This window comes from Zonotrichia leucophrys, chromosome Z (genome assembly GCF_028769735.1).
Source record: "Zonotrichia leucophrys gambelii isolate GWCS_2022_RI chromosome Z, RI_Zleu_2.0, whole genome shotgun sequence".
NCBI lineage: Eukaryota > Metazoa > Chordata > Aves > Passeriformes > Passerellidae > Zonotrichia > Zonotrichia leucophrys.
Genome location: NC_088200.1, coordinates 57,729,956 through 57,756,813, shown reverse-complemented (window position 1 = coordinate 57,756,813; position 26,858 = coordinate 57,729,956). Strand labels below are relative to the sequence as shown.

The 26,858-nt window shown below is 42.5% G+C and overlaps 1 protein-coding gene across 4 annotated transcripts in view; it reads right to left on the bottom strand.

Annotated features, from left to right (window-relative positions):
* GNE (glucosamine (UDP-N-acetyl)-2-epimerase/N-acetylmannosamine kinase) overlaps window positions 1-21,259 on the bottom strand; it is a 35,108-nt gene extending 13,849 nt beyond the window's left edge. For 2 of the 4 annotated variants that reach the window (XM_064736858.1, XM_064736861.1), the window contains exons 1-6: window positions 21,119-21,259; window positions 8,146-8,354; window positions 6,026-6,477; window positions 4,880-5,032; window positions 4,218-4,430; window positions 3,892-3,979 (exon numbers count right to left, since the gene is read on the bottom strand). In XM_064736858.1, the coding sequence (XP_064592928.1) occupies window positions 3,892-3,979; window positions 4,218-4,430; window positions 4,880-5,032; window positions 6,026-6,477; window positions 8,146-8,354; window positions 21,119-21,169 (1,166 nt within the window). In that variant the 5' untranslated portion in view covers window positions 21,170-21,259. Of the gene's footprint in view, window positions 1-3,891; window positions 3,980-4,217; window positions 4,431-4,879; window positions 5,033-6,025; window positions 6,478-8,145; window positions 8,355-9,875; window positions 9,999-12,302; window positions 12,344-21,118 lie in introns of those variants that run through there. The other 2 variants (XM_064736859.1, XM_064736860.1) reach the window with 2 other exon arrangements.
* Between the last annotated feature and the right edge of the window lie 5,599 nt (window positions 21,260-26,858).

The window sequence follows — 26,858 nt, the reverse complement described above, 5'->3', positions numbered from 1 at the left end:
CCCCCAACAACCATATCTCCCACCAGCCCTTCTCTGTTGCCCTTTTTGAAGATCACTGGCTTTCTTTCAGTTATTAGGCATCTTTCCCAGTCCATGATTTTTCAAAGATAAGGGAGACTGGCTTAGCAACATCTGCCAGCTCCCACAGCACCCATGCGTGCACCCCATCAAGTCTGTAGATATATGGGTCTTTAATCTGCCTAGCTGATCTCTAACCCAACTCTCTACAAGCAAGTCTTCCATTCTCCAACCTTTTCTTCTTACTCTGACGTCTGGGATTCCTGAAGGCTGTTCTCAGCAGTAAACACTGAAGCAAAGAAGGCATTCAATAATTCGGCCGTCTCAGTGTCTTCCAATACCAGGACACCCATATGATCCAGCAGCAGCCACACATCTCCCCTGTTCTTCCTGTTGCTGCTGATGAATTTGTAGAAGTCCTTCTTGTTGTCCTTTACATCCCTGGCCAGACTGAATTCCACATCCCTGCACATTGTGACAATGTTCCTATAGTCCTCCCATGTGGCCTGCTCATTTTTTCACATCCCATAAATTTCTTTCTTCTGTTTGAGTTTTACTAAAATCTCATCTATTTAGGGCTCCACCCCTCTTTGCCTGATTTCTGGATCATAGGGACACACTGGTCTTTAGGTCAGAGGAAGTGATGCTTGAATACTGACCAGCTCTTTGGACACCCTCCTCATCTGGAGTCCTAACCCATCAGATTCCACCAAATAGGCCCTTGAAGAGGTTAAAGTTAGCTCTTTCCAAGTTTAGGGTTCTAATCCTGCTTGCTGTTTTGCTTCCCCAGGGGAGGATTCTGAGTTTCTAATGGTCACTGCTGCCAATGCTGTCTCCAGCCTCCACATCTTGAACCAGTGCCTCTTGGTTTGTTAGTAAAAGGTCCAGAACACCTCTGGTCCTCACTGGCTCCTCCACCATTGCATCAAAATTATCTTAACTGATCTGCAGGAAGTTCCTGAACTCTATGCCAAGCTGTGTTGTCACTCTTAACAAATACCAGGTACAAATCTCCCAGGAGAACCAGGGCCTGTGATGCTATTTCAGTTGCCCACACAAAGCCTCATCAACTTCCTCTCTTCATCAGGTAGCCTCTGGTAAATACTCACAACAGTGTCACCCATATATTAGCCTGTCACTTAATTCTCATCCATAAACTCAACTTGTTCATCTGTCCCTGAGTAGAATCTGATACAGTCCAATTGCTCTCTCACATCAAGAGCAACTCCACCACCTTGCTTCTCTGACCTGTCCTCTCTAGATATAGCCATCCATGACAACATTTATCTCCACACACAGCCATCCATACAACATTCCAGGTATGCTGCCATAATTCCAATGAGATCATGGCTTTGCAACCTCACATAGATTTCTAGTTTATTAGATTACACTTGCTGAGTGCACTGGTATACAGGCACTTTACGGAAGATCAAGCAACCAGGCCGCTTGAAGGGGTGTGAGAGTCATGAACACCACAGTCATAAAAACCCTTGATGTGTTTTGCCCTATGATCCTGTCCGGGAGTGATCTATAATGCTGTATTCCACTACTATCTGTGCCAAAAAATCATTACTGTCTTGTCACTGTCATATTTTCTGAAAAAACCCTTCACCAGGATTTCTTCACCTGGGAAGCTGAGAAGTCTTACAGAAGAATGAAAACAATATTTATTTGATTGCTTCTCTTGTGTTTGCCGCTTTGGAATGTGGTTGGAGATTGTTTATTCAACAGGTGGGTGGTTGACTGGTTTCATGTGAACTGTTTTTACTTAATGACCAATCACCGTCCAGCTGTGTCAGGACTCTGGAAGAAGTCATGAGTTTTTAATTAGTATCTTGTTAGGCCTTCTGTAAGGATCCTTTCTCTATTCTTTAGTATAGTTTTAGTATAGCAATCTTTAATATAATATAAAATAATAAATTAGCCTTCCAAGAACATGCAGTCAGATTCTCAATTCCTCCTTCATCCTGGGGACCCAGCAAATACCACACTGTCTCTTCAAGACGCTGCAGCTGGGGACCTCGTGTGCATGTGGCAGGAGGGAGGGTATTTTTAAAATTACCCTGCCCAGGCAGTTTCCTGTCTTTTGCTGGCTAGTGTTTGCTTTGAGGGCTGTTTCATCTTTGTTTGGGTAGAGTTTTTTCCCTTCCCTTTTTGGGTTCTCTCTCCATTTCCCCCCAACCCCCCACCCTGCCTCAGACAGACTCCAGTTGGTGTTTCTGGGCTGTCCTGGGGCAAAGTCTGTATGTGCCCTCCTGCTGCTGCAGGGAGGGGCTGGCCCTGCCTCAGCCTGAGCTGCTCCAGGAGAGAAGACTATGGGAGTAGATCTTCTCCCTTTTGTGGCAGCCTTGGGTTTGCCAGTCTAAAAACTGCATTTTGCAGTCAGAAACTATTTCAAAGGGAACTTTGCAAGGTCTGCTGGCAGCAGATAAGCTAGCGAGTTCCTGGGGTTGGGCACCCAGTGCCAGTGCGGACGGACTGCTCCTTCCCCACCAGCCCATCCCAGAACCATGGTGTAGAGCAGCACGGCGGCAGCGCTGGCAGAGCCCATGGACAGCAGGAGGAAGTGGCAGCAGCCACTGGAACCAGAAAGTTTCCATTTGCCTCCAGAACTGCTCTGCAGATTCCTGCCTTCCCAGTGCGGGTTCTCACCATCTTGCCTATTTGTTCCTGGGAGGCACCACCTTGGAAGGGAAGGGTGTGATGCCCCTTTCCCTTTGTCCTTCAGCCATGCAGCTGCCTCTGGCAGGCATCACTTCAGGAACAGTTATTTCTGGCATTTCAGGTCTCTCTCTGTTCCCATGGGGTTGTGAGATTTAGCAGTTTGGTATCTAACAGTTCTTTACTTTCCCCCCTCCCACACCCAACCTGCAGGCATCCTGTTTGTTAATAAACTTGTTTTTCACTTGCATTTACTCCATTCATTATATGTTGTTCCTTATTGGTAGAAAGGGATTGGTTGGAATCAAGGGGAAGTTACGCATTTCAGAGTGCCCGTCTCTTTAATTTTCCTCAAAATGAGACAGATCTTCAATCTGAGCTGCAGCCAACAAACATCTGACTCTGCAGCAGTTGCTATGACCTGCTCCCCAGGAGGAAGCAACAGCACAATTGTTGCCATTCGCACCCTGATTCCCAGTGCTTCAATTTAAAGTCCATCTCACCAGACAGGCCAGCCTGCTGCCAAGGAGACACTGCCCTTTTTATGCCCTTTTTAGCTGGGGGATCCAATTCCCCTGTAACCGGCTAAAAATAATAAAAACACAACCCACTGTTATAAAAGCCAAAACCTTCTTGATAGCACCAGCCACAAACCCAGACATTGATCTGCACAATGTGTCTGCCTCTGACTGTGCTGATTTCTCTGACTGGTAGGATACATGAGGAGATGACTTGGGCAGAGATGTTTTTCATGTGCCTCACCAGGGCTTTATAGTCTTCCTTGATCCTGGCCATTTTTTGGCTCTAAGTATCACTTGTACCCACACAAAGTGTCCTTTAGGCACAAGTCAAGGTAGGCAGACAGGATGTTCTCTCCCATGCTGCTCCTAAAGAACAAGCTCTCTTAATCACTGGTCTAGGTTAATATAAATTTTGTCTTCTTGACTTTCGGTTGGATGTTAAATGAACACATATTGAAACATGAACATGTTAAATGAACTTGTATTGAAATATTACTAGTAACATTTTGCCCTATAAATACTACTGCATACCAGACACCGCATTATGGTTCTGAAACGAAAAATCATTTGCAACCTCCAATCAGTGTATTAAATGCACTCCAATCAAATATGATGGAACACCTTAGGACTAAATGCCTTTTACTCTACTGCTTCAACATGCCCCTCAATGAATTAAGGTGAGTGTACTCACCATGGATATTGCTTCCCAAACTGCAGCTGTAGAGCATGAAGAATCTTATCCTGTGTATCAGCATCACGAACATGAAGAACATTTTCACCTAGACAACAAAAAATTAAGATAATAGGACAGATCAGATGCTCAAATTGCATTAGAGTATGAGCTGCTTTAGAAATGGAAAAAAGAAAAAGGTTTTATTTCCTCTGTGAGGGCAAGATGCCCGTCAGATTGACATCACTCTTCATCAGTTCTGTGCCTCCCCTTGCTCTCACTAAAGCAATGGTGACACCTCTGAGACACTGTCCTGCATTATAAAACGCAGTTAAGAAAACATGTACCTGTTTCTCTTCCTGTCTGCCGTGTCCCCAGGTTGATGACAGGTGTGCCAAATGCTCCCACCTCTCTGACACCACAACTGCTGTTACCAATCATACAACCAGCATGAGCAACTAGCTGAATGAACTGGTCAAATGGCACATGCTTCACTGCCCGAAAATTGGGATGGTGTTCAATGCCCTTCTTCCTCATCACACGAACCATCTCTTTGCTTCCTACAGAAAAGCAAAGTAGAATAAATGATTTAAGTTCTACTTTTAAAATCAAAGTCCTGGCACACAAAGAATATAGCAGCCAGCCACTCACTGAGTTGCCAGCTTTGAACAGGTTTTTGCTCTTTTTATCCTTACACTGTAAATCATTTTGCTCAGCACCTATGCCAAAGTTTGATACAAGAATTTACTGCAAAAGTGTCTTTGTAGTTTTAAGCTAATTTAAGAGGCACTAATATTGCTCCTACATGTCACCTGGTTTATCCTCATTTTCCTTCCCACACTGAAAAACTGAAATGTCCTCTAGCAAGGTGAACATAGAGCTGCAGCAGATGCACCCACAAGGCTGACACAATCCAGCTATTTCCATCTGGCTGAAAGACCTGGGATAAAAGCACTCTTTTGAAGACAATCTGTTATGTGTCACTCTGTCACGAAGGTATTCTACTCACCTGCATCCACATTAGGGAATAGAACAAGTGTTCTCTTGTTGAAGGAGATGAGTGCATCTAGTGTCAGCTCAAACATCTTTATGGAATGTTTAATATCTGTGGTTACAGGATGCTGCAGAGCAACTATATAATCTCTGGTTTTGACATCTTCACCTGTCCAAATGGAGGGCAAGAGAAGTTTTTTTATTGGCGTAGAATAGCAAGAGGAAGGAAGGACATACTTTAAGGAATTACAGCTGTGAAACCCTGAAAAGTTGAGGCACTGAATTGGATATATCTAACACATAGGGAAAATGCTAGAATAAAAATCCAGGTACTTACAGGGTAGCCTACCTTGTTATTGGCCTCTCTAAGCACATCTCATAATTTTAGAGACCATTGCCTAAATGTCCACAAACTGTTAACTTGCAAGCCTACTTCTGCTTTCCAAGACTATACCAGGAGATCAAGACACAACTCTCACACCACTATAAATCTGGAGTAGCCCCTGAAGCTGCTCTGATTTTCTGTCAGTTGTCCATTCTCAAGCAAAGACCTCATTTCCACGGTATTAAAACAGTCAGTCACACTAGTCTTAGTACATTTGATAAACATTTATCTGCAGAACATACTGATTGAAAAAGATTCCTGCTTCTACACATGGTAACCCTGCAGGACACTGCTCTGTCAAAGACAAAAAGCAATCATAAAACCCCACTGTTTACAGGAATTATTTCTAAGTCAGTCAGTATTAAACGCCAAAAGCCTTTGGTGCATGTTGTCCTGTTGCAGTGCATTCCTCAAAAAAAGGTTCATAATACAAATCTGTGTGATTTTTTTAACATTAGGCCTGAACATCTTTGATTCTATTTAACTAAAACTCTACTACACCAAAGTAACTGCTCATGTAAGACTGTCCTGCTTTTAAATTGTTCAGCTCAGAGAAAATACCCATTTAAGGAGTTATTTTTTGACTTGGCAAAAGGTCTGGAAGTGTTCAGTAAAATAGATTTGTTTCAGTTTTTATGTGGCAGAATGAAAGCAAATGTAGAAAGAAATACCAAGTACTATTAAAAATACATATTATTTTTTGACTGATAGCCTACTTACTGAGTTCGTCTAGTGTTGAAAGGCATGTGAGAAAAACATAAGAAGTGGCCTGCTTACCTAGCCACATGCTAATAATACTCATGTAGTCTTTGTTTTTGGCAGAGAGAAGCTTGTCATACGAGGGACAGCCTGCTAAAAGGATGCGGTCGTGGTCTTCGCACATGGCTATCAGGTGCTGCTCTGCACTCCTCGTGCAGCACACGTGGTAATGGGCCAGCTTGGTTATGGCATGTCTGATGGAGTCATCGATGGTCCCACTGACCTCCCCACCTTCAATGTGAAGAATGCGAATGTTCATCAGGGCTGCGGACGTGGCCAGGGCCAAGGCATCGAATCTGTCCCCATGAACTATCATTATGTCAGGTTTCAGGCGGTTGAGGACGTCAGGTAACTTGACTAATGCAAGGCCCACCGACTCCACCATGGCTGCCTCATCCTCCCCTCTCACGATGGTGTGCAGCCTCGTATGAATATCAAAGTCATCTTGTTCAATCATACGATAGGTGTTACTGAAGGTCAGAGAAAAAGCGTTATTAGAGTAAATACAACTTGATTTTACAGCAATATTGCCTCACAAAATAAACATGAATTACAACAGCTGTACTGGGGTTGAAAAAAGACTTGCTTTCCACATCTTCTTCACTGAGGAAAGTGGCTTTTAAGATTTTAACAGAATATTCTCATCCATGTGAAGATCCTCCCTAATATTCCAAACATCCAGTTTTTCTAGACACCATTAAGGAAGAACTGTGCTGAACACACTGTGGAAATCCTCAGAAATCAAACTCGTTGTTCATATGTCCACTGAGACTTACAGAGAATAGATATGGCATGACTTCCTGTCAGAAAGGGTATGTTTATTGACGTTTCTGTGGACAACTCTATAAATACAACAACCAATGTGATGCAAAGCTGAGGCCTGTATGTTTAAAGAAAACATCCTACAGGTAGCATATATTATTTCAGATTCTGTATTTTTTTAAGGCATATCCTTTCTATTTTACTGAGTAAAGGGCCTCGCATTTATATAGCATAAATTTAATTGAATTTCCAACTCCATTTACAAATATCCTTCACAGACCTACCATCTTCCTGATTATGTAGATTTATCTCAGAAAACTTTTTTTCTCTTTGTTTCTGTATTTGCCTTTTGAAAGGTGAAAATCTAGGAGGCAAGCCAGACTATGCATTTATGTTTGCCAGATCAAAATCTCTACTGTTTGCTTTGTGCATTACAAATCATTCACAATACAGAGACAAATGTTAAACACCTTGGAACTGGAAAAGTAGTATTTTGTATTACTTTGCACAAGTCTTGCAGACAGCCAAGGATTATGTGATATGGAGAAATCAGGGCCATGTTTGTCCTTTACGGCAAATGAAATGGACTACTTTATTTCTCCAATCAGAGAGGATGCAATTCAATGTACTAACCTATCAAGAAGTTAAACTCTTTTTTTTTTTTTTTGAATCAGTTTACTTTTGTGATGTTGAATTCACCTTGCCATGTTACTGGATGGAAACAACATCCAGTTCAAAGCAAGGAACAGAGTGCTGTAATGTGCAGAAAGAGAACAGTCACCAGCGGAACATCCTGTCTTACTAGTCCTCTCCCACCTACCCATACACGACCAGACAACCATATAGCTATCATTTTGTTATTAAATTTTGCCATTCATTTTGTCATTAAATTTTGTCATTCATTTTGTCAGAAACATATGACAACAGTTTCCTGCCTCCACAACACTGGAAGTAAGAACTAACAGTGTTCTCCTGGCATATGCAATATGTACTTTCTCCAATAACTGTAAAGCATTCAACATGACTGAGGAGGCTCTTTTCTCTATTAAAACTAAAAAACTGTAGCACATTTCCATTTGATAATCACCAGATTTCAGGGGAAAATGCAGTACATCACTTTCTCACTTCATACAGCCTGTGATTCTTTTTGGAGTCAGTTACAGCATTTGCACAAAACTTTCTAGAATTTAAGACTGGCTGAAAAAAATGATTGCATAAAATAAGCAATCTCATAAGGAGCTCAAAATAAAATTCTGGGAAAAAAAAGTAAAACTTTGTTGTCTGCACTCATGATGCCAAGAGTTTGTTTTACCTAAGGTTGATATTATCATTGCTAACACCTCAGAAACATACTGGTAGATAAAAATTCACCTTACCCATAATCATCAATCAGGTGAGAACCAAGCACTACGACATCAAGCTCAAAAAACTGTGGTTCTGCCTTAATACCAAACATAATGGGAGCTAATTTTGAATAATCAGCACGGTTGCAAGTAGCAACACAAACACGAAGCTTGTGGTTGTTTCCATTCTTCTCCATTACTTCCTTCTGCTTCTGTTTTGAAAGATTCTTGAAGTACACCTCCTGACATAATAGAGAAAACAAGAAGTGTGGCATTAATAATGGTAAATTACTTACATCAAATGGCAACCACTTCACGAACAACACACACAAGTGTAGCCACAACTATGGATACTACTGCACTTATAATGGACATCTAATACCTAACAGAACAAATGGGGTACTCTTTCCAAAATTTAGGAGAGAAATTTTTTTCCAGTTAAAACTCAATTTTAATGCTTCTATTTCTACAAAAGGCATATAAAAATTCTGTGTAAACAATATTTAAGTGCTATGAAGTTCAACTGTAATCAAACAGTAAAATTATTTCTCCCTATTCTGATGGAAACCTCTGCATAAGTAGAAAAATTATTCTGCCTTAGTAAATGAAAGAAAGAAAATCTCATATTCCAAATAAAAGAATGGAATAAATTGCTCAGATGCATCCACTGACAGACTCTGTAAACACAAATAAAAAGTTTTTGACTAAGACAGCTTATGTATCTCCATTAAACACATTTTGGTGAGGTAAAGCAAGTTAAACATTTATTTCCAAAGCCCCACATACCCTTTTGTAGGCCAAAGTACATTAAGAAAATCAATAATACAAAACATCAAAATAACCCAAATTTCCTTTCCTACCAAACAGAAATGGCTAAGGTGTTAGCAAGAGTTTAAGTAAGCACCATCCTTTTAGTATAAATTTGATGTTATGTCAGATTTTTGCTCCACTTTGCAGATGCAACTTCTTCTGGATTAATGGACAAGGCTTGCTTATCCTCGACTCAAAGCAGTATCAATCTCTCTACTGATTTTGCCAGCTAGAAATGTGTGACAGTACATGATAATATTAACAGGAGAAATTCCATGCTCCTTTTAGACTGCATTCAGATATTTTTCAGTAAAGTTCTAAAAGAAAGGCTACTGTGATATCGCACTCTCATGAAACTTACAAAATCAAGATTCAACTTAAAAAATTTCAAGATTTCCCTAATTTTAAGACATTAGTTTAGGTTTCATCACACATGATCATACAATGCTTTGGTGTAATAGCAACATGAGGGTCAATCAGGAATCTATGCCAAGTTGTCAAAGATAATGTGGTATCTCTAGTCCACTTGCAATCCATTATGGCTCTGCAAAACTATTAGTGAAAACTATCAGAGAAACCTATCAGTGACCATCACTGGCAGTGACACCAGCCAGACTCAGATCTAACAGACCCCACTGTTCTTCCTCATTTCTAAAACAGCCTCTCTTCGGAGGTGGTTCTGAGCACGATGTCCTGCCATTATTTATGTAAAACTGGCCACTAATTCAAATAAAATGGTGCTCAAGATGTGAACGCCACTTTTGACACACCTATAAGCTTGTTCTTTGAAACTGCATGAACAATTTAAGTATAACTAGAGCCAAACCGCTCACAAAACTCTTCAAGTTGGCCACTGCTGCATACATATTCTATACTATATAAAACAAGAAGCCAAAGTAAAAAACTGCAAAATAAGGAAGTGACAAAGCAAACTAAACTGAACTCCAAGTTACCTGTCTGAGCTAGGACCACCATGACCCCTCTGACAAAGCAGTTTCTCTTCACTTATGCAAAACAGTCTTTTAAGAAGCAGAATAGTTTTCTTTTTTTCTTCAAGAATTGTCTGAAATTCTAAAAACCTTCCATCCAGACACAGAACATACCATCTCCTAAAACAGAAGGTCTGTAAGTTTAGAAAAAATGAAATCTCTTTTTCCACCATTTTTTCACAGATCCAACAGAACTGAATCACTAGCCCACATATCTTTCCAGCCACGAAGAGCTCATTTAATTACAGTTAGTATTTGGCTGTAGTAATGGTCTCTTGAAATAATTTTAGATGCACATGTGGAGACACTCCAAATCTGTCTGAATTGACTAGAATCAAAGGCAGTTTCTGGTATTTGTCCATTTAAACTACTGTTAACATTATATTTAAAAGCAGAATTATTTCCAGTACTGCCTTAAAACTCTGTAACACAGCAGTTTCAAAAAGCTGCCAAGTGCAGACATTGGCCTTGGTGCAGACAGGTTTTCTATTGCTGTCAATTTTAAACACCTGCCTACCTGAAGAACCAAAATATTTACCCTAGTATAAGGTAGGTAATAATGCAGTATAATTATCAACTGCATGTGGAAATTTGCCACTAATTAAATAGGTTTATTGTTTTCGAGGATAACGTGGATGTTTCCTAAACATCTGATGTACTGCTACATCACAGTTTAATAACAGTCATTATTCTATCCCGACTCCAAACTTTTCTGAGCATAAATGCTCAGAAAAAAAATTCTTAATTTCAGACAGTATTCACTGTCAAAAAGCAATGGCCAAGTCCCTTCAGCCATTAATAGCAAATTCCTTCAAGCATAGCTGTGATGACCTAGTTACAAAATGTTGTTACCAGTGTGGTTTTAGAATTTATTATCAGCTTTTGCAGGCAAGTCATCTCTTTTCAGGACTGTGCACCAAAATTATATGAAATAATGAATCCTTGACATTTGCCTCTTAGTTTCTAGATGTCTGACGATATACCGAGTTTGATCTACATAGAACTCTCTAGCTGGGGGATCCTCCTGTTCCAAGGTCTATCTCTTCTACCTAGTAGGAACTAGTAATCTTTAGCAGAAGGGTAAAGAAATAAAACAGTCTTCCATGAAGGACTACTTGAAATACTTAATCTCCATGTGCTTTGGTCAACTGCTCTTCTATACTCCATCCTAAAGCTTTTAGATTATTACAGATTCAAGGACTTTTTGAGACTGGGAAATTCTGGGCCAGACTTAACAGCAGCCAAGCAGCTACTATTTCTCTTAGCAGGCTCAGAGCATGAGACACCCCTCGATCACTGTTTCACAAACAAATGACAACACCTGTATACTCTATATTCTACATTCACACCTCTGAAACACTGGCTTATAAAATCAAAGACCCTGTCTCTACACTCTGTGTTTTCCCATGTGTTGAAGGCAATTTCACTTACCAACTGCTTTGTTGTGTGGCACACAGGTTATTGTACCCTGAGCGGTTCCCACACCCTGTACCAGTATGTGTATTCCCACCACCCTTCTCCACCCATGCACTGAACCATTGGTTCTACATCGCCTGTGTGCACACACACCCAGGGCCCCTTCCCAGAGCCGAGTGCAGGTGACCAAACATCAAATGACACCCTCAAACACCTCTGTGAGGGTGGAAAAGCATCCATCGCCCTGCACATGTTTTAGGGCAAAAACCGCTCCCCACCATTCCCCCCATGAATGCGGCTGATGTCTCCACCAGGCCCCTTCCTGGTGCAAGGGATCAACCCCTGTGCTTCTCCAAATATTGATACACCAAGAATCACAGAATATGATTACGCCAATGCTGAACTGGAAGGGAAGCACAAAGATCATTGAGTCCAACTCTTACTCCTGCACAGGACAACCCAAGCATCCACGTGCCCGAGAGCATTCAGGAAGCAAACGCTTCCTGAACCCTGTCAGGTTGATGCTGTGACCACTTCCTTAGGGAGTCCGTCCGTCATCCTCTGGGTGAAGTGCCTTTTCCTAACATCCAATCTAAACCAGCCCTGACACTTCAGGCCGTTCACTGGCTACACAAGGCTACCCAGGTACTCCCCCTCTTCCGCACAAGCCACAGGGACAAGCCACGCCTGCGGCCCGCCGCTCTCTCTGCTCCTCTGGACAGTGTCCCTGTGTGCACCTGTCCCCTGTGGGCGCTCTGGATCCCGCTTTTCCCGGGGACCCGCACGCGCATCTCCGGGGCTCTGGATCCCCGCATTTCGCGGAGACGCGCCCCGGCCCGCGCGCCGCCCCGCCCCCAGGCACAGCCGCGCTCCCGCCCCCGCCCGCCGCGCTCCCGCCGCTGCCGCCCCCCCGCACATCGGCGGCGGAGACGCGGCCCGGCCCGGCCCGGCTCTGCGCGGCCGCCCCGCAGTCACCTTGCCGGCGCCAGCGCCGCTCGCATCCGCAGGCAGCAAGCCCCGCCCCGCAGGAAGTGAGCGCAGAGGAGGGGTCTGCCCCGGCCGCGCCACGCTGGCTCGAGCCCCGGGCAGCCCCCGGCGCGCCCCTAGTGCCGCATGCGGGTTTGCCATCGCAGAACCAATTGCTTGGAAAAGACCTCTGAGGTCACCGAGTCCAGCTCAGGAGCCAACACCTCCCTGTCAACGAGACCATGGCACTGAGTGCCACATCCAGTCTTTCCTTAAACACCGCCAGGGACGGTGACTCCATTGCAATGGCAGCTCGTTCCAATGTCTCATGGGGCTTTCTGTGAAGAAATTCCTCCCTAAGAGGAGCCCTATCGTCTATAAGAAGATAGTGTTCCACCTCAGAGTCGGTTTATATATGGAATACTCCGTATATACACATCTGAGGTAGCTAGTTAAAACTGCTGGATGATCTCACGGCTTGAGTGGCGTCTGCCATCATGTTAAGACCTTTTAAAGTGAGGGCTGTGAGGGAACGAGGGGCTGTGGGGGTGCTGTAGGAGATGCACAGTCAGGACAAACAGCCTACAGAGGTGTATGGAAGAATACGGCAGTAGCCTGATGGTGCAGGCTGTGTGGAACTGCAGCCCCCCAGTCAGAGCACCTACCAGTAGCGCATGAAGAGTGCCTGGGTGTGATGCAGAATTTTATAATTTTGGCATTAATTCAGCCCAGGGCGTTGCCAAATGACAACTTCATTGGCATGCAGCACAATCAAAAAAGCTGTTAAACCAACTACCAGGTGTTGCTGTCATCTGCGTTCCAGTTGACTGTAAAAGAGATGTGGTTTGTTTGCTCAAGCTGGAGGCGTTTGGAGGTCAAGTCTCACATTAATGAAGTGACTATGACTTGGATCCTAGCTCAATACCAGAGGCACCATGTGTAACATCAGCAACCTGTGCCCACTATATACTGAAACTACCTAAAACATCGCAGTAGCTGAAATGGTGTCACACAGTCCTAGTAAAAGGATAATTCTTTGCCCATTTTTACTTCTCTGATTTCACATTTGTGTGGCTGAAACCTAAGTCTAGTGTGGTAGGGCCATACATTGGAGCAAGCCTGTACAACATTCAGCTATTTGGTACCAGAACTTTGCCACAGTTTTTCAGTCCAGGTTGTATCTTTGTTCATCCATATAAACCTGAGGGGACTCATATCCCTTCTAGCTTTGCCCTTTAATTCTTAGAAAAATTAGGTGTAAGCTGACTCTTGTCTGACATACCTAGAAGAAAGTAGGTGCAAGGAATGAGATAATTGCATTTCTGGCCTTTATCAGGGAGAAAAAAGTTGTCTTTCCTAGCAGTTACAAATATTTGTTTAATAAGACTTTAAGAAACAATTACTGAAGTTTTCAGCTAAAAGAAAAAATATTTTCAAGAGTGATTATTAAAGTAAAAACTCTTAACGACTTGCCCTTGGGAATTTAAAGTGATGATCTGACTGTTTCCCAAGAGAGGTAGAAAGGATCTTATCCTGTGCTGGCATTCAGAAAGTCCTCAGACAGCGGTGGTTCAATGAGTCATAGCTCTGTGAAGACTCAGTGTTTTGAGAATATTGCAGCACACCCACCTCTGAAGTTACCAGGCATCTTTGCTTGCAATACTAACCACATGCAGTAATAGCAACTCATAGGCACCTTAGGTTCAATTCATGTCCAATTAAAATTATTTTCATTGTTCTCTGTATCACTAGATTTACTTTATGCACATCGCTTAAAAACCCATTTACATTCTGGAAATGCCATATTAAATAAATTTGAATTGTCTGCTGTAAATGCTTTCAGGTTATGATAAGCTTGCCAGCATATCTATGTTTGGTTTTACTGAAACAATGAAGAAGAGCCTGAATAATATTTGAGCATGAGTGTATGGAAGTGTGAACATATGGGCAGACTCCGGTTTATACTAGTATTAACACAGCTAGAAGCAACCACATTGAGAGTTTATTACTCTTACAACACCATCAGTGCATCTCTTTATGTAATTTTTCTGTAAATGTTCTAATGGTGTTTCAGCATGTTATAGTGAAAGGTGCAGAAGAAACAAGAAAGTTTATGTTCCTTTTGGTTATTTTTCACAGACCTCACATACTACATAAACAAGGTTACATTTTTCTTGTTACTGAGTGAGCCCTGCCTCAAGGCTTCTCAGCAGAGAGACAAATGCTGTGCAGAGAGATGAGATGATGAGATGAGATGAGATGAGATGAGATGAGATGAGATGAGATGAGATGAGATGAGATGAGATGAGATGGGAGGAGAAGCCTCAGCCCAAAATCTGCCTGCTCCAGTTGGTTTTATGCTTTGCTGCTCAAAATCTCCAATGACACTGTGGAGAGGGCCTTGACAAAGCCTGTGGCTGCGAAGGGGTTCATTAGAGGAGAAGAGTCTCAGTATACAGAAAATTCATTGGCACTTCCCTCATCAGAAAGCTTTGCAGGAATAGTAAAGGCTCTGCAGAAACTAAATGGTCATTAGTGTCAAAGTGTTGGGAAATGTTGGAGATGAGGAGATTACTAATTTTGGGAGAGGTCATCTTGCTTAAGATCTGAACAGAAGAGTGGGTTTGATTTGCAGCTGGTTTGGATTCGCTGGAAACCCATCCTGCAAAAGGTGAAAGGTGCTTAACTGGGATGGTCGGTGCATGACGGTGGCCAAGAGATGGATGGTGTGGACAGACAGAATCAGTAGCACTCTGATCTTCTGCACTGGTGCTAGCCACTGTGTGTTACTTATTCCCTTCTGAAAGCAGAGCCTTATGACTTTTCAACATCTGCATGATGTGAATCTTTACTACTTCTCCTTAATTTTTCATTTATGTCCATTTTATTTATGTCAAAGACACATGCTGAGAGTAAAAGAACTTCCACTAAGGTTTTCAAAAGCAGCTGAACGTAACAATTCTGTACTGTCAAGCCTAAAATACCTGAAAGCAACTTGAATTTTAAAGATCGGGGCTTTCAGAAAAGCCGGCCCTTCTGAGACAGCCAAACTGAAAACTGAAGATTCTGGCATGGTAGTGTTCAGCTACTGAGAATGCACTCCATTATAAATATCCCTTGCAGGAAGAGACCAAGTACCATGCACTACATGATATAAGGAGAATATAAACAGTTATACACAGTAGGGAAAGCCTAATAAATTTTACCTTCCTGCATTTTTCTGTTTGTTCTTCCTGGTTAAAACTACCAGGTGAGGTGTGCAGTTAACAGCAATTGTGGACAAACACATCACAGTTCATATCTGATGTTCCAGAGAAGGGGAACAGATCAGGGATAAGACAATGCCATACATGCTATGAAAAGGGAAATTTGGAGATTTATTCTCTTGTCATCACAACACAGATCTCTTACATATTTTCTTGGTGTCTTATGCCCACAAAATGGACATCTAAGATTGTAAGACACAGAATTCCCAGCTAAGGGAGAAGAAATCAATAACTATATGAAAATTTGTTCTTTGTCTCTGGAAAGATACTGTCCAAAGAAATCAATGAAGCTGGTGCAGGGAGCTATCTTATGAGTAGCACGGTGGGGATCAGTTTCTTTTCCCAAGTAACAATGACAGACAAGAGGAAATGACCTCAGGGTGTGCCAGTGGAGGTTTATTCTTGGATATTCAGAAATATTTATTCACTCAAAGGGTTATCAAACATTATAAGCAACTGCCCAAGGAAGTACTGGACTTATCACCCCTAGAATTATGTAAAAGGCACATAGATGTGGCACTTAGGAACATGATTTAATGTTGGATTTGGCAGTGCTGTATTAATGGTTGGACTAGATGACTTTAAGGTTCTTTTCCTATCTAAATATTCCATGAGTCAGTGTTAAAATTAGGTGCTTCAAAAACCCAGGTAGGAAGCAGAATTGTGAATCTCATTGAAGTAATTAGGAATTAGGTAAAAAACATTCTATACTTTTTTTCCCAAGAGTTTCCAATGTTCTGTAATAGATTACAGTACCTTTTTCTTCCTTATTGGAAAGATGGCATATTCTGGTGTCTGGTGTGTTACAAAACAATGGCATTTGCATATATGCTATAAAATGTGAGTAAAGTTTATTCTAACTAGGTAGAGTTGTAGAATGTGATAGATACATGGCATAAAAAGCAAACTCTTTGTAGAGAATTCCTTGATCAGATAGGTGTGTGTGTGTAGTGTAGGCTAGGATAATATCCATGTGAAAACCATGTAAAGCAGCGGAAAGAGTACTGGAAACCTCAACAGTTTGGAGTTTTTTTCCCAGTTCATTCTATGTCTTGAGCCTTTATCTTAATTTCTGCTAAAAAAAACCACCACAAAACTTTTCCTTCCCACTCTGTCTAAAAATAGTGGACCTGACCCACTTTTTGCTGTCACCATGTGACTAACTCTGCTTATGTGATCAGTTTAATTCTTCAAATGGGTCTGTTTTCTTCACTTGTAACCAATGCTGTTAGGGTTACAGCTTGTCTGTTTCTTCTGAAGCTCTACTTCTTGTTCAGTCCTGCTGGAATGATTGCTGCTGATAATTTTTTGACACACATCAGACAGCCACTGGGAAATCTGATGCAGTTCAACATACCCCAGGTGGCTTCAGACCAGTTGGTCTTGAACAATGATGGTAGCCTAGGCTGGGGTGGTTCTTGTGGTGCAATTCTTCCTCTTACGGTGCCGTGCACCTACACTCCTGGATCAGCAGACAATGTGGTTCTCTTAGAACAACTTGGGGTATGTTCAAAATGGAATCAGTAGAGTTGCTCTACATACTCAGAATATTTGGATGTGATCCAGTGCAGAATGAAGTTGATTGGAAGCTTACCTCATCAGTAGGTAAGACAGTGGGTAACTTTGCCAAGTACAAGATCCCATTTTCCACCTCAGATATATATGTAAATACCTGGTCGAGGAAACCATGAAGAAAAAAGAGCCAACTCTGCAACAGCCAAACATGCAAATGCCTCTCATTTGTGAAAGTCTGGAAAGAAAGTTCTGTTAAGCTTTACCAGTTCTGACGCTAAGACTGCCTACTTTTTTCACTTCAAATTGACATGAAGTGCTGAAAAGAAAAGTCTGGCAGGAATGAGGAATCAAACTCTGGCCACTTCTCACTATTAATAAATACCTGCCATGTTGCACACTGGTCTAGAGATTCCTCTCTGCTGTTCTTGTCCAAATGGTATGTTCGTTTTTTCATCTCTCCTAATCTCTTTGAGGCTCTTTTGCATCCTACTTGAATGCAACTGTGTTTTCCAATGCGACTATTAGATTACCAATATTTTAATTATTATATCTTCTCTGGTAATCACTAATTTCTAATTTTAAGGAGTACTAATTCTACTACATAATTACAAAAAAAAATCCATTAAGAAGTGATCCATTATCAGGATTAAAGAATTATAATAGTAAACATGTATTTCCACCCTTTATGCCATATTAAAATAATTTCTTTCATGTGTAGTTTGTGGATTTTGGCTATTAACTAAGACAAAAAATATGATGAAAGAAGAAAATGACATTGTAAAGTTACAGTACAAAGCAGATAGTCAGTTTACATTTACTACGACAGGTGAGGAAATTTTGTGAGATAATATAAAATGGACAAGGGTAGCAGTAGCTACCCTTCACTAAGTCTGGATTCTCCTGTCTTTCAACACACTAGGTATTATTAGGTGAGTTATTCAAATGTCTCCTTTAAACATGTGACTCTCAGAGGATTCTTAAATCTTAATCTATTACATGGCTACTATAATTCCCTGAAACAATTTCAGATTTTCCATTTGAAGAAGCTTGTAGAGATGCAACAGAAGGCTTAAGTGCCAGTCAAAAGCACAGTGGTATCAGGTATTCCACAAAAGTACATCTGTGGTTTTAATTCTGGAATAAAGAATAAAGTCTCGTTGTTTTTTGAAGTATCTGTAGGCCTTATTTTCATTCCCAGAAATGTCCAGGAAAAGTTTGTTTTTTCCAAACAACAAATAAAAGTCAAGGAAAAATAAAAACAAGCACACCATTTTAAAAAGAGGCTCTGTTTCTAAAGCCTTCAACCAACAAACCATCAGTAAATTTGCTTTGATTGGACAGTAAATCAAGATCTTGATGATGAAGAGTAAATCTTTGGAATTCAGGATGACATTTAGAAAAAAACCGAAAAAGCCCCACATGCTAAATTGCCACTTACTTATTTCCTTCCGGCTTTCTGATACTAATCTGGAAAAAAAAATCACATGCAGAGCGCCTGAGTCAGCTGTTATTCTAGAATAGTCTGATTTTCTCAGCTGGATTTGCTATCCATGTTCTTTTATTAAAGCTTTGATTTAGTACCAGATGTGTTGATGAAAAATTGTCCAGAATTACAGAGATATATAACTGCTAAAATATTCCCTGATTTTTGCAGGAAGAGCAAGTCTACAACAGACATTCTAATAGACACCCATGTCCTTAGGCTGTACCGAGTCCCTCCAGGAAGGACCATACACTGTTAAGAGAATAGCAGCCTGTTTTCCCAAGGCCTTCTGTGTGCCAGGGTGTCAGAGGTGGACACAGACCACTTTCTGACTGGCCTGGCTGCTGAGGCAGTATTTATAAAAAACTCAGCCTGAATGTATCTGACAATGAGACTCCAGGTTGAGACTCCTTCTTACTTTTCCTGTGCTTTTTGAAGCCCTCTTGTGTGTCTCTGAAAGGCAATTATGAAATACTGGCATTGTGTGGCATGCTGTCATGCCTGTGTTTTCTCAAAGATCCAATGATCCAGCTCAATCTTTTGACTAGAATTAAAATTTGATTACAGTTGTAAGAAAAAGCATAAAATTTGAACACAATTTTGAAAAGGACAATCCTTAGTCCCAAGTACTTAGTGGAAAAATCTTTGGTGATTGGCTTCTACCACATGAAATCATGCTCATTTGCAGGAAATATTATGGGTGTCCTTGACTCTGCCCTAGTGTCATTTTTACATAGCCCATAAAAATCTGCCTTTCCCGAGGCAGCACAGTGTTGATGGGACTCATGTACCTGAGTGTTGGGCCCCCAACCTTCTTACTAGTTAAAAATCTCCAGGCTGCAGGTAGTCTTGTTAAGTGTGATATGCTTAAAGAGCACATCACACATATCAGAGGTGAGAAATCTTCTGGTAGAAGAGTGCTCCCAAGTCAGACAATCCACATAGTTCCTCTGTACTGACATTCTCATTTAAAATCTTGGGGAATATGCAAACATTGTATAATTTCCATCAGCACCCTTGATTTCCTTAATATGAATGGGGAGCTTTGTTAATTTTCAGTTTTGTCTCTGAGTTGGTTTACTCTTCAGTATCTGATGTGCTGACATGGTGATTTCAGATTTGGACTCAGAGCACCATAGGAAAGCAGTGCTACTAGACGGCAAAAAATGTCAATTAATTTCTTACTTAAAAATAAATACAACAGATATATTTTCAGTGCTTTTTGGATATCAGTTTCTTTAAAGCCTGTATCTGAGTCCTACAGGGATACCTTCACTGGTGAATAGCCAAGGTGGTATTTCTCAACACCTCCAGATCTCAGGGAGATCTGGTGCCAAATCTGAAGTCAAAGCTGTCTGGAACACAAGGGGAAAGGGAGGATAGGTAAAGAAAAGCTTCAGAGAAACAACTGACATGGTAGGACATTCAGATTGAAAAGGGACAGGCCTTCCTTGCATGATAGGCACACACCTTTTGTTTTGTATTTTGGCAGACATCACCTCTGATATCTGTTGCACACTCTTCAAGCAGGCAGAGAGCTATAGCTCCTAGTAGTTAAAACCAGCTGTCAGTCTGCCACAAAACCTGCTCTACAGGTGGCAAAGTCAATGGCCTGGAGCAACAGCATCAGCAGGACTACTTCCTGCAGTGGCACTGCTGGTCGAAGATAAGGATTCTGGACCCCTCCCTCCCAAGAGTCTTGGCCCTCTCTCCAGTGCCATATTTCCAGCCTTTCTACACTTGCTATCCTCCCTGCCTCACAGCTCTCCTCTGCCTTCTCCTCAATGTTGTGTTGACTTCACCTGTTGGCTGAACGCCTTCTGAGAAAACCTACCTGAAAAATTAGCCCACAGAGCTCAAGTCCCCTTGTTATCCTGCCTGTATTCATGTCTCTTCTCCCAAACTCTGTTCACATCCTGCTTGAAAGTGAATCCTTGAAGCATGCATGCCTTTTTTCCTTGTACTAGTATAGCACCTGGAGTGCTGGGGCCATTCATCATTGCCACAGGTTCATCAACAAAATAAAACTGAAAATTATTCTAGACCCTTGCCGAGACCACCTTCCCGGATGGGTGAACCTAATGTATGTAGGTGAATCTAATTTCTCATCTTCCAAATAGAAGAACGATAGTCACAGTTACAAGGAACAGTGTGCTAGCTTCGGAAAAGGTCACTGGCTCCCCACAGCTTGCTATGGACTGGGTAATGAAAAGAAGCCAGAGAGAAAGGGCACAAATTCAGCCCAGGGCAACCATTCAGCACAGGTCTCACGAGAACTTCCACATCAGCCGGCACGGCCCCAAATCCCGTGTGCCCGCTGAAGACACGGCGATACAGAGGCGGGTCCCGCGATGGCCCTGGAGACGGCGCCTGCCGTGACATCCTCGCGGCGCGGGCAGGCAGCTGCCTCCCTCCCGGCTGCATCCCCCGGTGCCGGGAGCCGGCTCGGCGCAGGGCTCGGCGGAGCGCTGCCTGCCCGGCCGCCCCGCGGGGCTCAGCCGCGGCACGGCCCCGCAGCGCCCCCGGCCCGCCCGCCGCCCCCGCGCCCAGCCCTGACTTACGTGAGGGCCGCGGGCCAGCGGCTCCCGGCGCGGCGGCGCGTTCGTCCCCATGGCGGCCGCCGGTGCCCGCCGCTTTGCCGGGCCGGCTCTGCGGCCGCCAAGCCGAGAGACACCCGCGGCCGGGGCCGGGGCCGGGGCCGGGGCCGGGACCGCCCTGCAAGCGCCGCCCTCCGCCCGCCGCCGGGAGGGGTGTGCGCGGCGCTGGAAGGCGCCGGAGCGTCGAGGGATGAGGGGCTGTGCTGAGGCTGCTCCGGATTGCGGGGTGGTACCGGCGTCCGAGGCTTTAAGCACTGCGTGCGCTAAGGCCGTGCGGTACCCCCGCAGGGCAGCGTGGGAAGCGGGGTCCTACTCCGAGTATCCCCCGGTATCTCCTCCCTGCGCTCCCCTGTGCCTCGGGGAGCTGTTCCCCTGCTGGGTACCCTCAGAGCACTCAGCGGTGAGGAAATGCAGGCAGCCTTACTGCTACCAAGCATCTCTGTGGATATTATCCGCTAATATCCATGACACCTAGTGTGTTTAACATCACCAAGAGTACCCAGATCCGGTCAGAGCAACAGGAATCTGCAGCTGTCTCAAGGCAAGGAACGTGTCGAGTGAGTCTTCCCAAACACAGGTTTGGAAGACAGCAGCAGCCAGAGCTTCACAAGCCTGATTCCAGTTTCTTCTTGTCCCAAGACAATGCTGGGGCCTGTATGTGTCCACCCTGTCCCAAGGGAGCCCTGGAGTTACCCTTCTCGTGCAGAGCCCCAAGCTGCAGTAGACACCTGTGCGACCACAAATTTCTGGGTTGTCTTGGGGTGCTTGCAATTTTTTTGTGAATGTCTTTTGATTTTTGAGATGTCTGCCGTAGTGTTTATGGAGAAACTGCTTGTCTCCAGCTGTTCTCTCCTTTCCTGCTTGTTTTTCCTGGAACACAGATGTTCAAAGTAACACATAAATTTATAGCACTTTACTCTAGTAAGCAGGTCAGCACACAGCACCTGTAAATTTTGCTGACTGGCTTTTTCTCTGTGACCAGATTTACACCTGTACACAAACAATTCAACAGTAGTGGCCATGAATATTGCTGTGATATTATTTTAATTCACATCAGTGTGCTGTACTGGTATCTATTTTGATTCCTCCTGTATGGCCATGGCAGTTTATAACTGGTAATTTATAATTTTTTTGCATTCTATTGCCACAATGTTTTCCTAGCTGCTCGTTTTAGTCTGTTAAATTTCTACAAGGTAAGTTACTAAATAAAACATCAGAACAAAAGGATGGACAACGAAGCAGCACAAAAGACTCTAAAAAGGTTTGTAGAATTGGAAAAGGAGTAATTTTCTTAGTTTGCTATGAACTGTACATTGCATTTTCCCCCCATTTTACACAGCATGCAGATCTGTGTGGTTCTGTTTTCTGTATATTTTCATTGTGAGTTCTTTGCTATTGTCTTCTTTCTTTGTCTCAGAAATATACATTTTTTTTCTGTCTCTAGTCTAATCTGAAACCCAAACTGTTACACTGTGTTCTACTGAAGTCTCATCCTGCACATATGTATTTTCAGCTCTTATTTCTTCTCAGCAATGAAACATCCAATTAACAGATTTTCTTCCCCAGGGTTGCATTACACTGATGTATATGTATAGGCATACACATAAATATATATGTAGGTATATAGGTTTTAAACATATTTGCTGGTTGTGGGAGAAAAATATCTGTATTGAAATTTCCCTTTGTGAGATTCTTGGTTTCTAAAATTTCTCTGTTGTTGACACAAAGAAATGTCAACAACAGAGGCACTTGAGGCTCTGAACTTGAGGCTCTTTTTCTTCTGGGACAACACTACTAAAAAGGAAAGCTCAAATTCCCTTGGGCTTCTCCAAACAGCATTCCTTTCTTACTGTACTTTTCCACTTTTGCAAACATTTGTCATCCTGGTTCTTCAAATGTCACTGATCATTTGTTTGGCATGGGACCTTTACTTCCTACTCTACTGATGATTAGTACCCTTAGAGATGAGCCTTTGTTTTGGATTGATGCAAATGCAAGTTCATTTATTTAGTTTATTTTTTTTCCTTTAGTACTGTATTCTGTAGCACTGTAAGAAATTCTCGTCTGCCAGGAACTGTGTCTGTTGTGTTACAGTACTTCTTACTTTTCCTGAAACTTAGCAAAAGCAGGAGTCCAAGAGCCTGGGATGTCAACCTGGGACTTTATTGAGTCTCCTCTGAAAAGTCACTAACTCCTTCAGACAAATGAGCACACCTGAGTGCTTGTAGGGGCAGTCAAGTGCTCCTGTCCTGGTCCCATGCGCCATGTGAATTGTACTGGTGTTTTGCCCAGTGTGCAGAAAATCATGTCTTTGGAGGTGCAGTAAAGTATTCCCAAGGTGTTTGAGGCTCTCAGTATAATAAACCTTTGTCCTGGCCTCCCCAGCTGAAAGATGATTTTTGTTCTCAGCCACCCTCTACAGACACACCTCTGTAGGTGCAGTTTCATAAGTGTAAGGCTTTATTCAGGAGGGATGGCAGGGGCTGCATAAAGTGAACCTTTAACAGGATTTTCCCTCACTATCCCTTGATTTAGAATAGCAGCAGGTAATTTCTGTAATGTGTCCGTGCCCTAGTTTTAGATGGGATAATTTAATTTTCATCTGAGTAGGTGGTATAGTGTTGTGTTCTGGATTTAGTATAAGAATAATGTTGATAACAGACTTACATTTTCAGTTGTTACTAAGTTTATGGTAGCGTTTATACTATGTCAGAGAATTTTCAGCTTCTCCTGCCCTGTCATCAAGAAGGCTGGCAGAACACAAGAAGCTGGGAGAGGACACAGCCAGGACAGTTGACCCCAACTGGCCAAAGGGATATTCCATACCATATGATGTCATGCTTAGTATATGAACTGGGGAGGAAAGTTGTCTGGGGCCTGCTGCTTGGGAAGTGGCAGAATCAGTGGCAGGATCAGTGAGCAGACTGAGCATTTCTTTGTGCATCACTCACTCTTATATATTCTTACTACTATTATCGTTGTTTTTGTTGTTCTTGTTATTATGAATCATCACCACCATCATTATTAATATGTTCTCTCTGTCCACTTTAAACTGTCCTTATGTAAAACCAGAAGTCTGAGTCTGCTGATTCTCTGCCCCTTCCTGATGAGAGGGTGGACTGAATGAGCAGCTGTGTGGTGCTTCATTGCCAACTGGGGTTAAATCACAGCAGTCCACCACTCCTTCTCTGCACACAAGAGTAATGGAGAGGATTGTGTTCTCCTTAATCTTCAGTAGGCTTGTGAAACACCTGAGGTTGTGCAAGCTGCTTGGACCTAACTGAGCACCTGCCTTCTCACACAAAACCAGACCTTCAAGTGCCTTATCTTGTCTTCTGGCCTCTCCTTTAAGGAAGAAGTCTTGGTAAAATGCTGTTGCCCAAAGTCACCTCTGCCTACAGTCTAAAAGAAATATTACATTTTAAATAACATATTGGTCAATTTTTATCAATTTGGCAGAAGTCTAAATTTCTCCCTCTCTTCCCCTGCTTTGATGAGACCAGTGACTTGCAAGTAGCAATAACCCCGTTGAACAGAGTGTTCTGAGGAAGAGGGAACTGCACAGGGGACTTGCATTGCCTTCTGCTGGCCAGCTAGGACAGCTGACACGTTGCTGACAGCAGCCTGGCTGCTTGGTAGTGAAAGGGGAATAAAAAAGGCTTTGTCTTTGTAAAGTTGTATGTCATATTAAAATTATTATAGTCATACATAAGGCATCTATGTATGACTTCACACAGTCATGTCTGTTTTCCACACATTTTTACTGACCTTTCCTATTGAAAGGGAGGTAGCATCACCCTTTTCCTGCTAGTATTGCCTGGGCTTTCTACAAGATTTTACAGGATTACTTGATCTCTTGGCAGTTTATACTGTCTAGAGACTTATGCCCTGACCAAGTGATGAGGTATTAGTGTGGAGGAAGCTGAAGTGTAGACATGGATGATTTGTAGAAGTTTTTTTCTGCTCCTTGTGGGCATTCAGAGCACTGAGGTGGTGTTGCAGCTGAGAGTAAATGTTAAGTCCCCTGACCCCTTCTAGGATATACTTACTTCTCTCTGCTTTAGGGCAAGGAGGGACAGAAGGAACTTTTCAAGTAATCTCTGATCAAACAATTAACCTTGCTTTACTACATTTTCTTGCTCTACCCTCCTTTATTTGCCTCCAGGCTGTTCCTGTAAAAAAGCATGTGACGAACATCCACTAAGAAAAGAGCAGACTACTGTTATATAGTTCATGCAGGCTCAGCTGAAAATGTCACCACAAACACTGGAGGAATTCAGTACAACAATTAGCACAGTAAAGTTGCTGAAGGAGAAAGGAAGGTCTAAACTTCCAGAATGACAGAAATAAAGGTGATTTCTGCCAGCCACTGCCACAGGGGACTGTGGATGAGGCAGATGAGCTGGGGCCCTTCCCCTGCCCTTTTCATCTGCTGCATGAGCACCTGACCAGGCTGTCTGAAAGAACTGGAATGTGGACCCTGGACCCACAACAGAGACTCTGTGTCAAGAGGGAGGTGAATGGAGAAGCTCTGTGTAGAAAATCCTCAGGTTTGCAGACTTAGTAAGACCCAGTATTTTACACAGATTCAACCAGATGATAGAGAAAAGACCTTACTGATATTTAATAAAAAGACCAGTGTACTTCATAAAAGTCCAGTGTGTTAATGTTGAGAATTTCTATAGCTAGTAACATACAATATGGTGAATAGTTAATATTTTTAGTTGAACACAACTCATTAAAATAAAACCAGTAGCCTCCACAGTATTATGGCATCTTTCTGCTAGCAGTAGCAACATCACATTTGTTATATGTTCACAGCCTGTTACAACACTCAGTGAATTCAGATCTTACTCCTTAGCCAATTTTTGGCTAAGTCCTCTGCTGCATCCCAATAATGTGGCTGTATGTAACAAAGTTCTCAGAGTAAAGGTTTAGTACACAAGCTATGTGGTGTTAGAGGAAAACATTTACCCCTGCTTTTCTAATTTCAAAAGCTTCAAGCTCTGACTGATCCTGCACAGATGGAGTGCAGTGAAGTATTTGTATGGTGATCATCTTCTGACTGTTCAGGCAGAAATAAACTGCGATCCCTACATTTTATTGAAAGCAGGAGTCTGGACGCACTAGATTTATATAGCTAATATGTATGGAAGCAGACCAAAGGAAGGATTCATTTGAGATGGTATGGAGTGTTTACCTAGAAAACAAGAAAGGCCCATCTGGTGTCCTGTATTTAAAGAAGGTCACATTTTACTTACAAGTTTTTACCTGTGAAGATTTCAGATCCCTTGGTTAATTAGACTGATGCTTGTTTTGGTGCTCCAGAAGCGAAATGAGACCAGCAAATATTTTGAGGAAGGTGAGTGATTAGCTCCAGGAAAGTAATGTGGATCTCAGAATTTTCTAAGGAGGCCTGTGACCATTCTGCAGGAGTCATGAGATTTAATTAAGGAAACAAATCCAAGGGACTGTGAGGCCAGGTCAGATCTGACTTTTGACAGAAAAGAGCACTTGGTTATTTTGGACAGAACATACCTGTCTTAGGATGGTCCTTAGACAGCCTCTGCCCTTAACCAAACGTTGTGAAAATGCCTTTACCTGCCTTCTGCCTCAGGGCTGTGATGAGGCGTACCAGGGAAACCGGTCAAGAGTCAGCACTTTCCAATAAACCCTGGTTCTTCGCAGAGCTGGCTGTTTATGA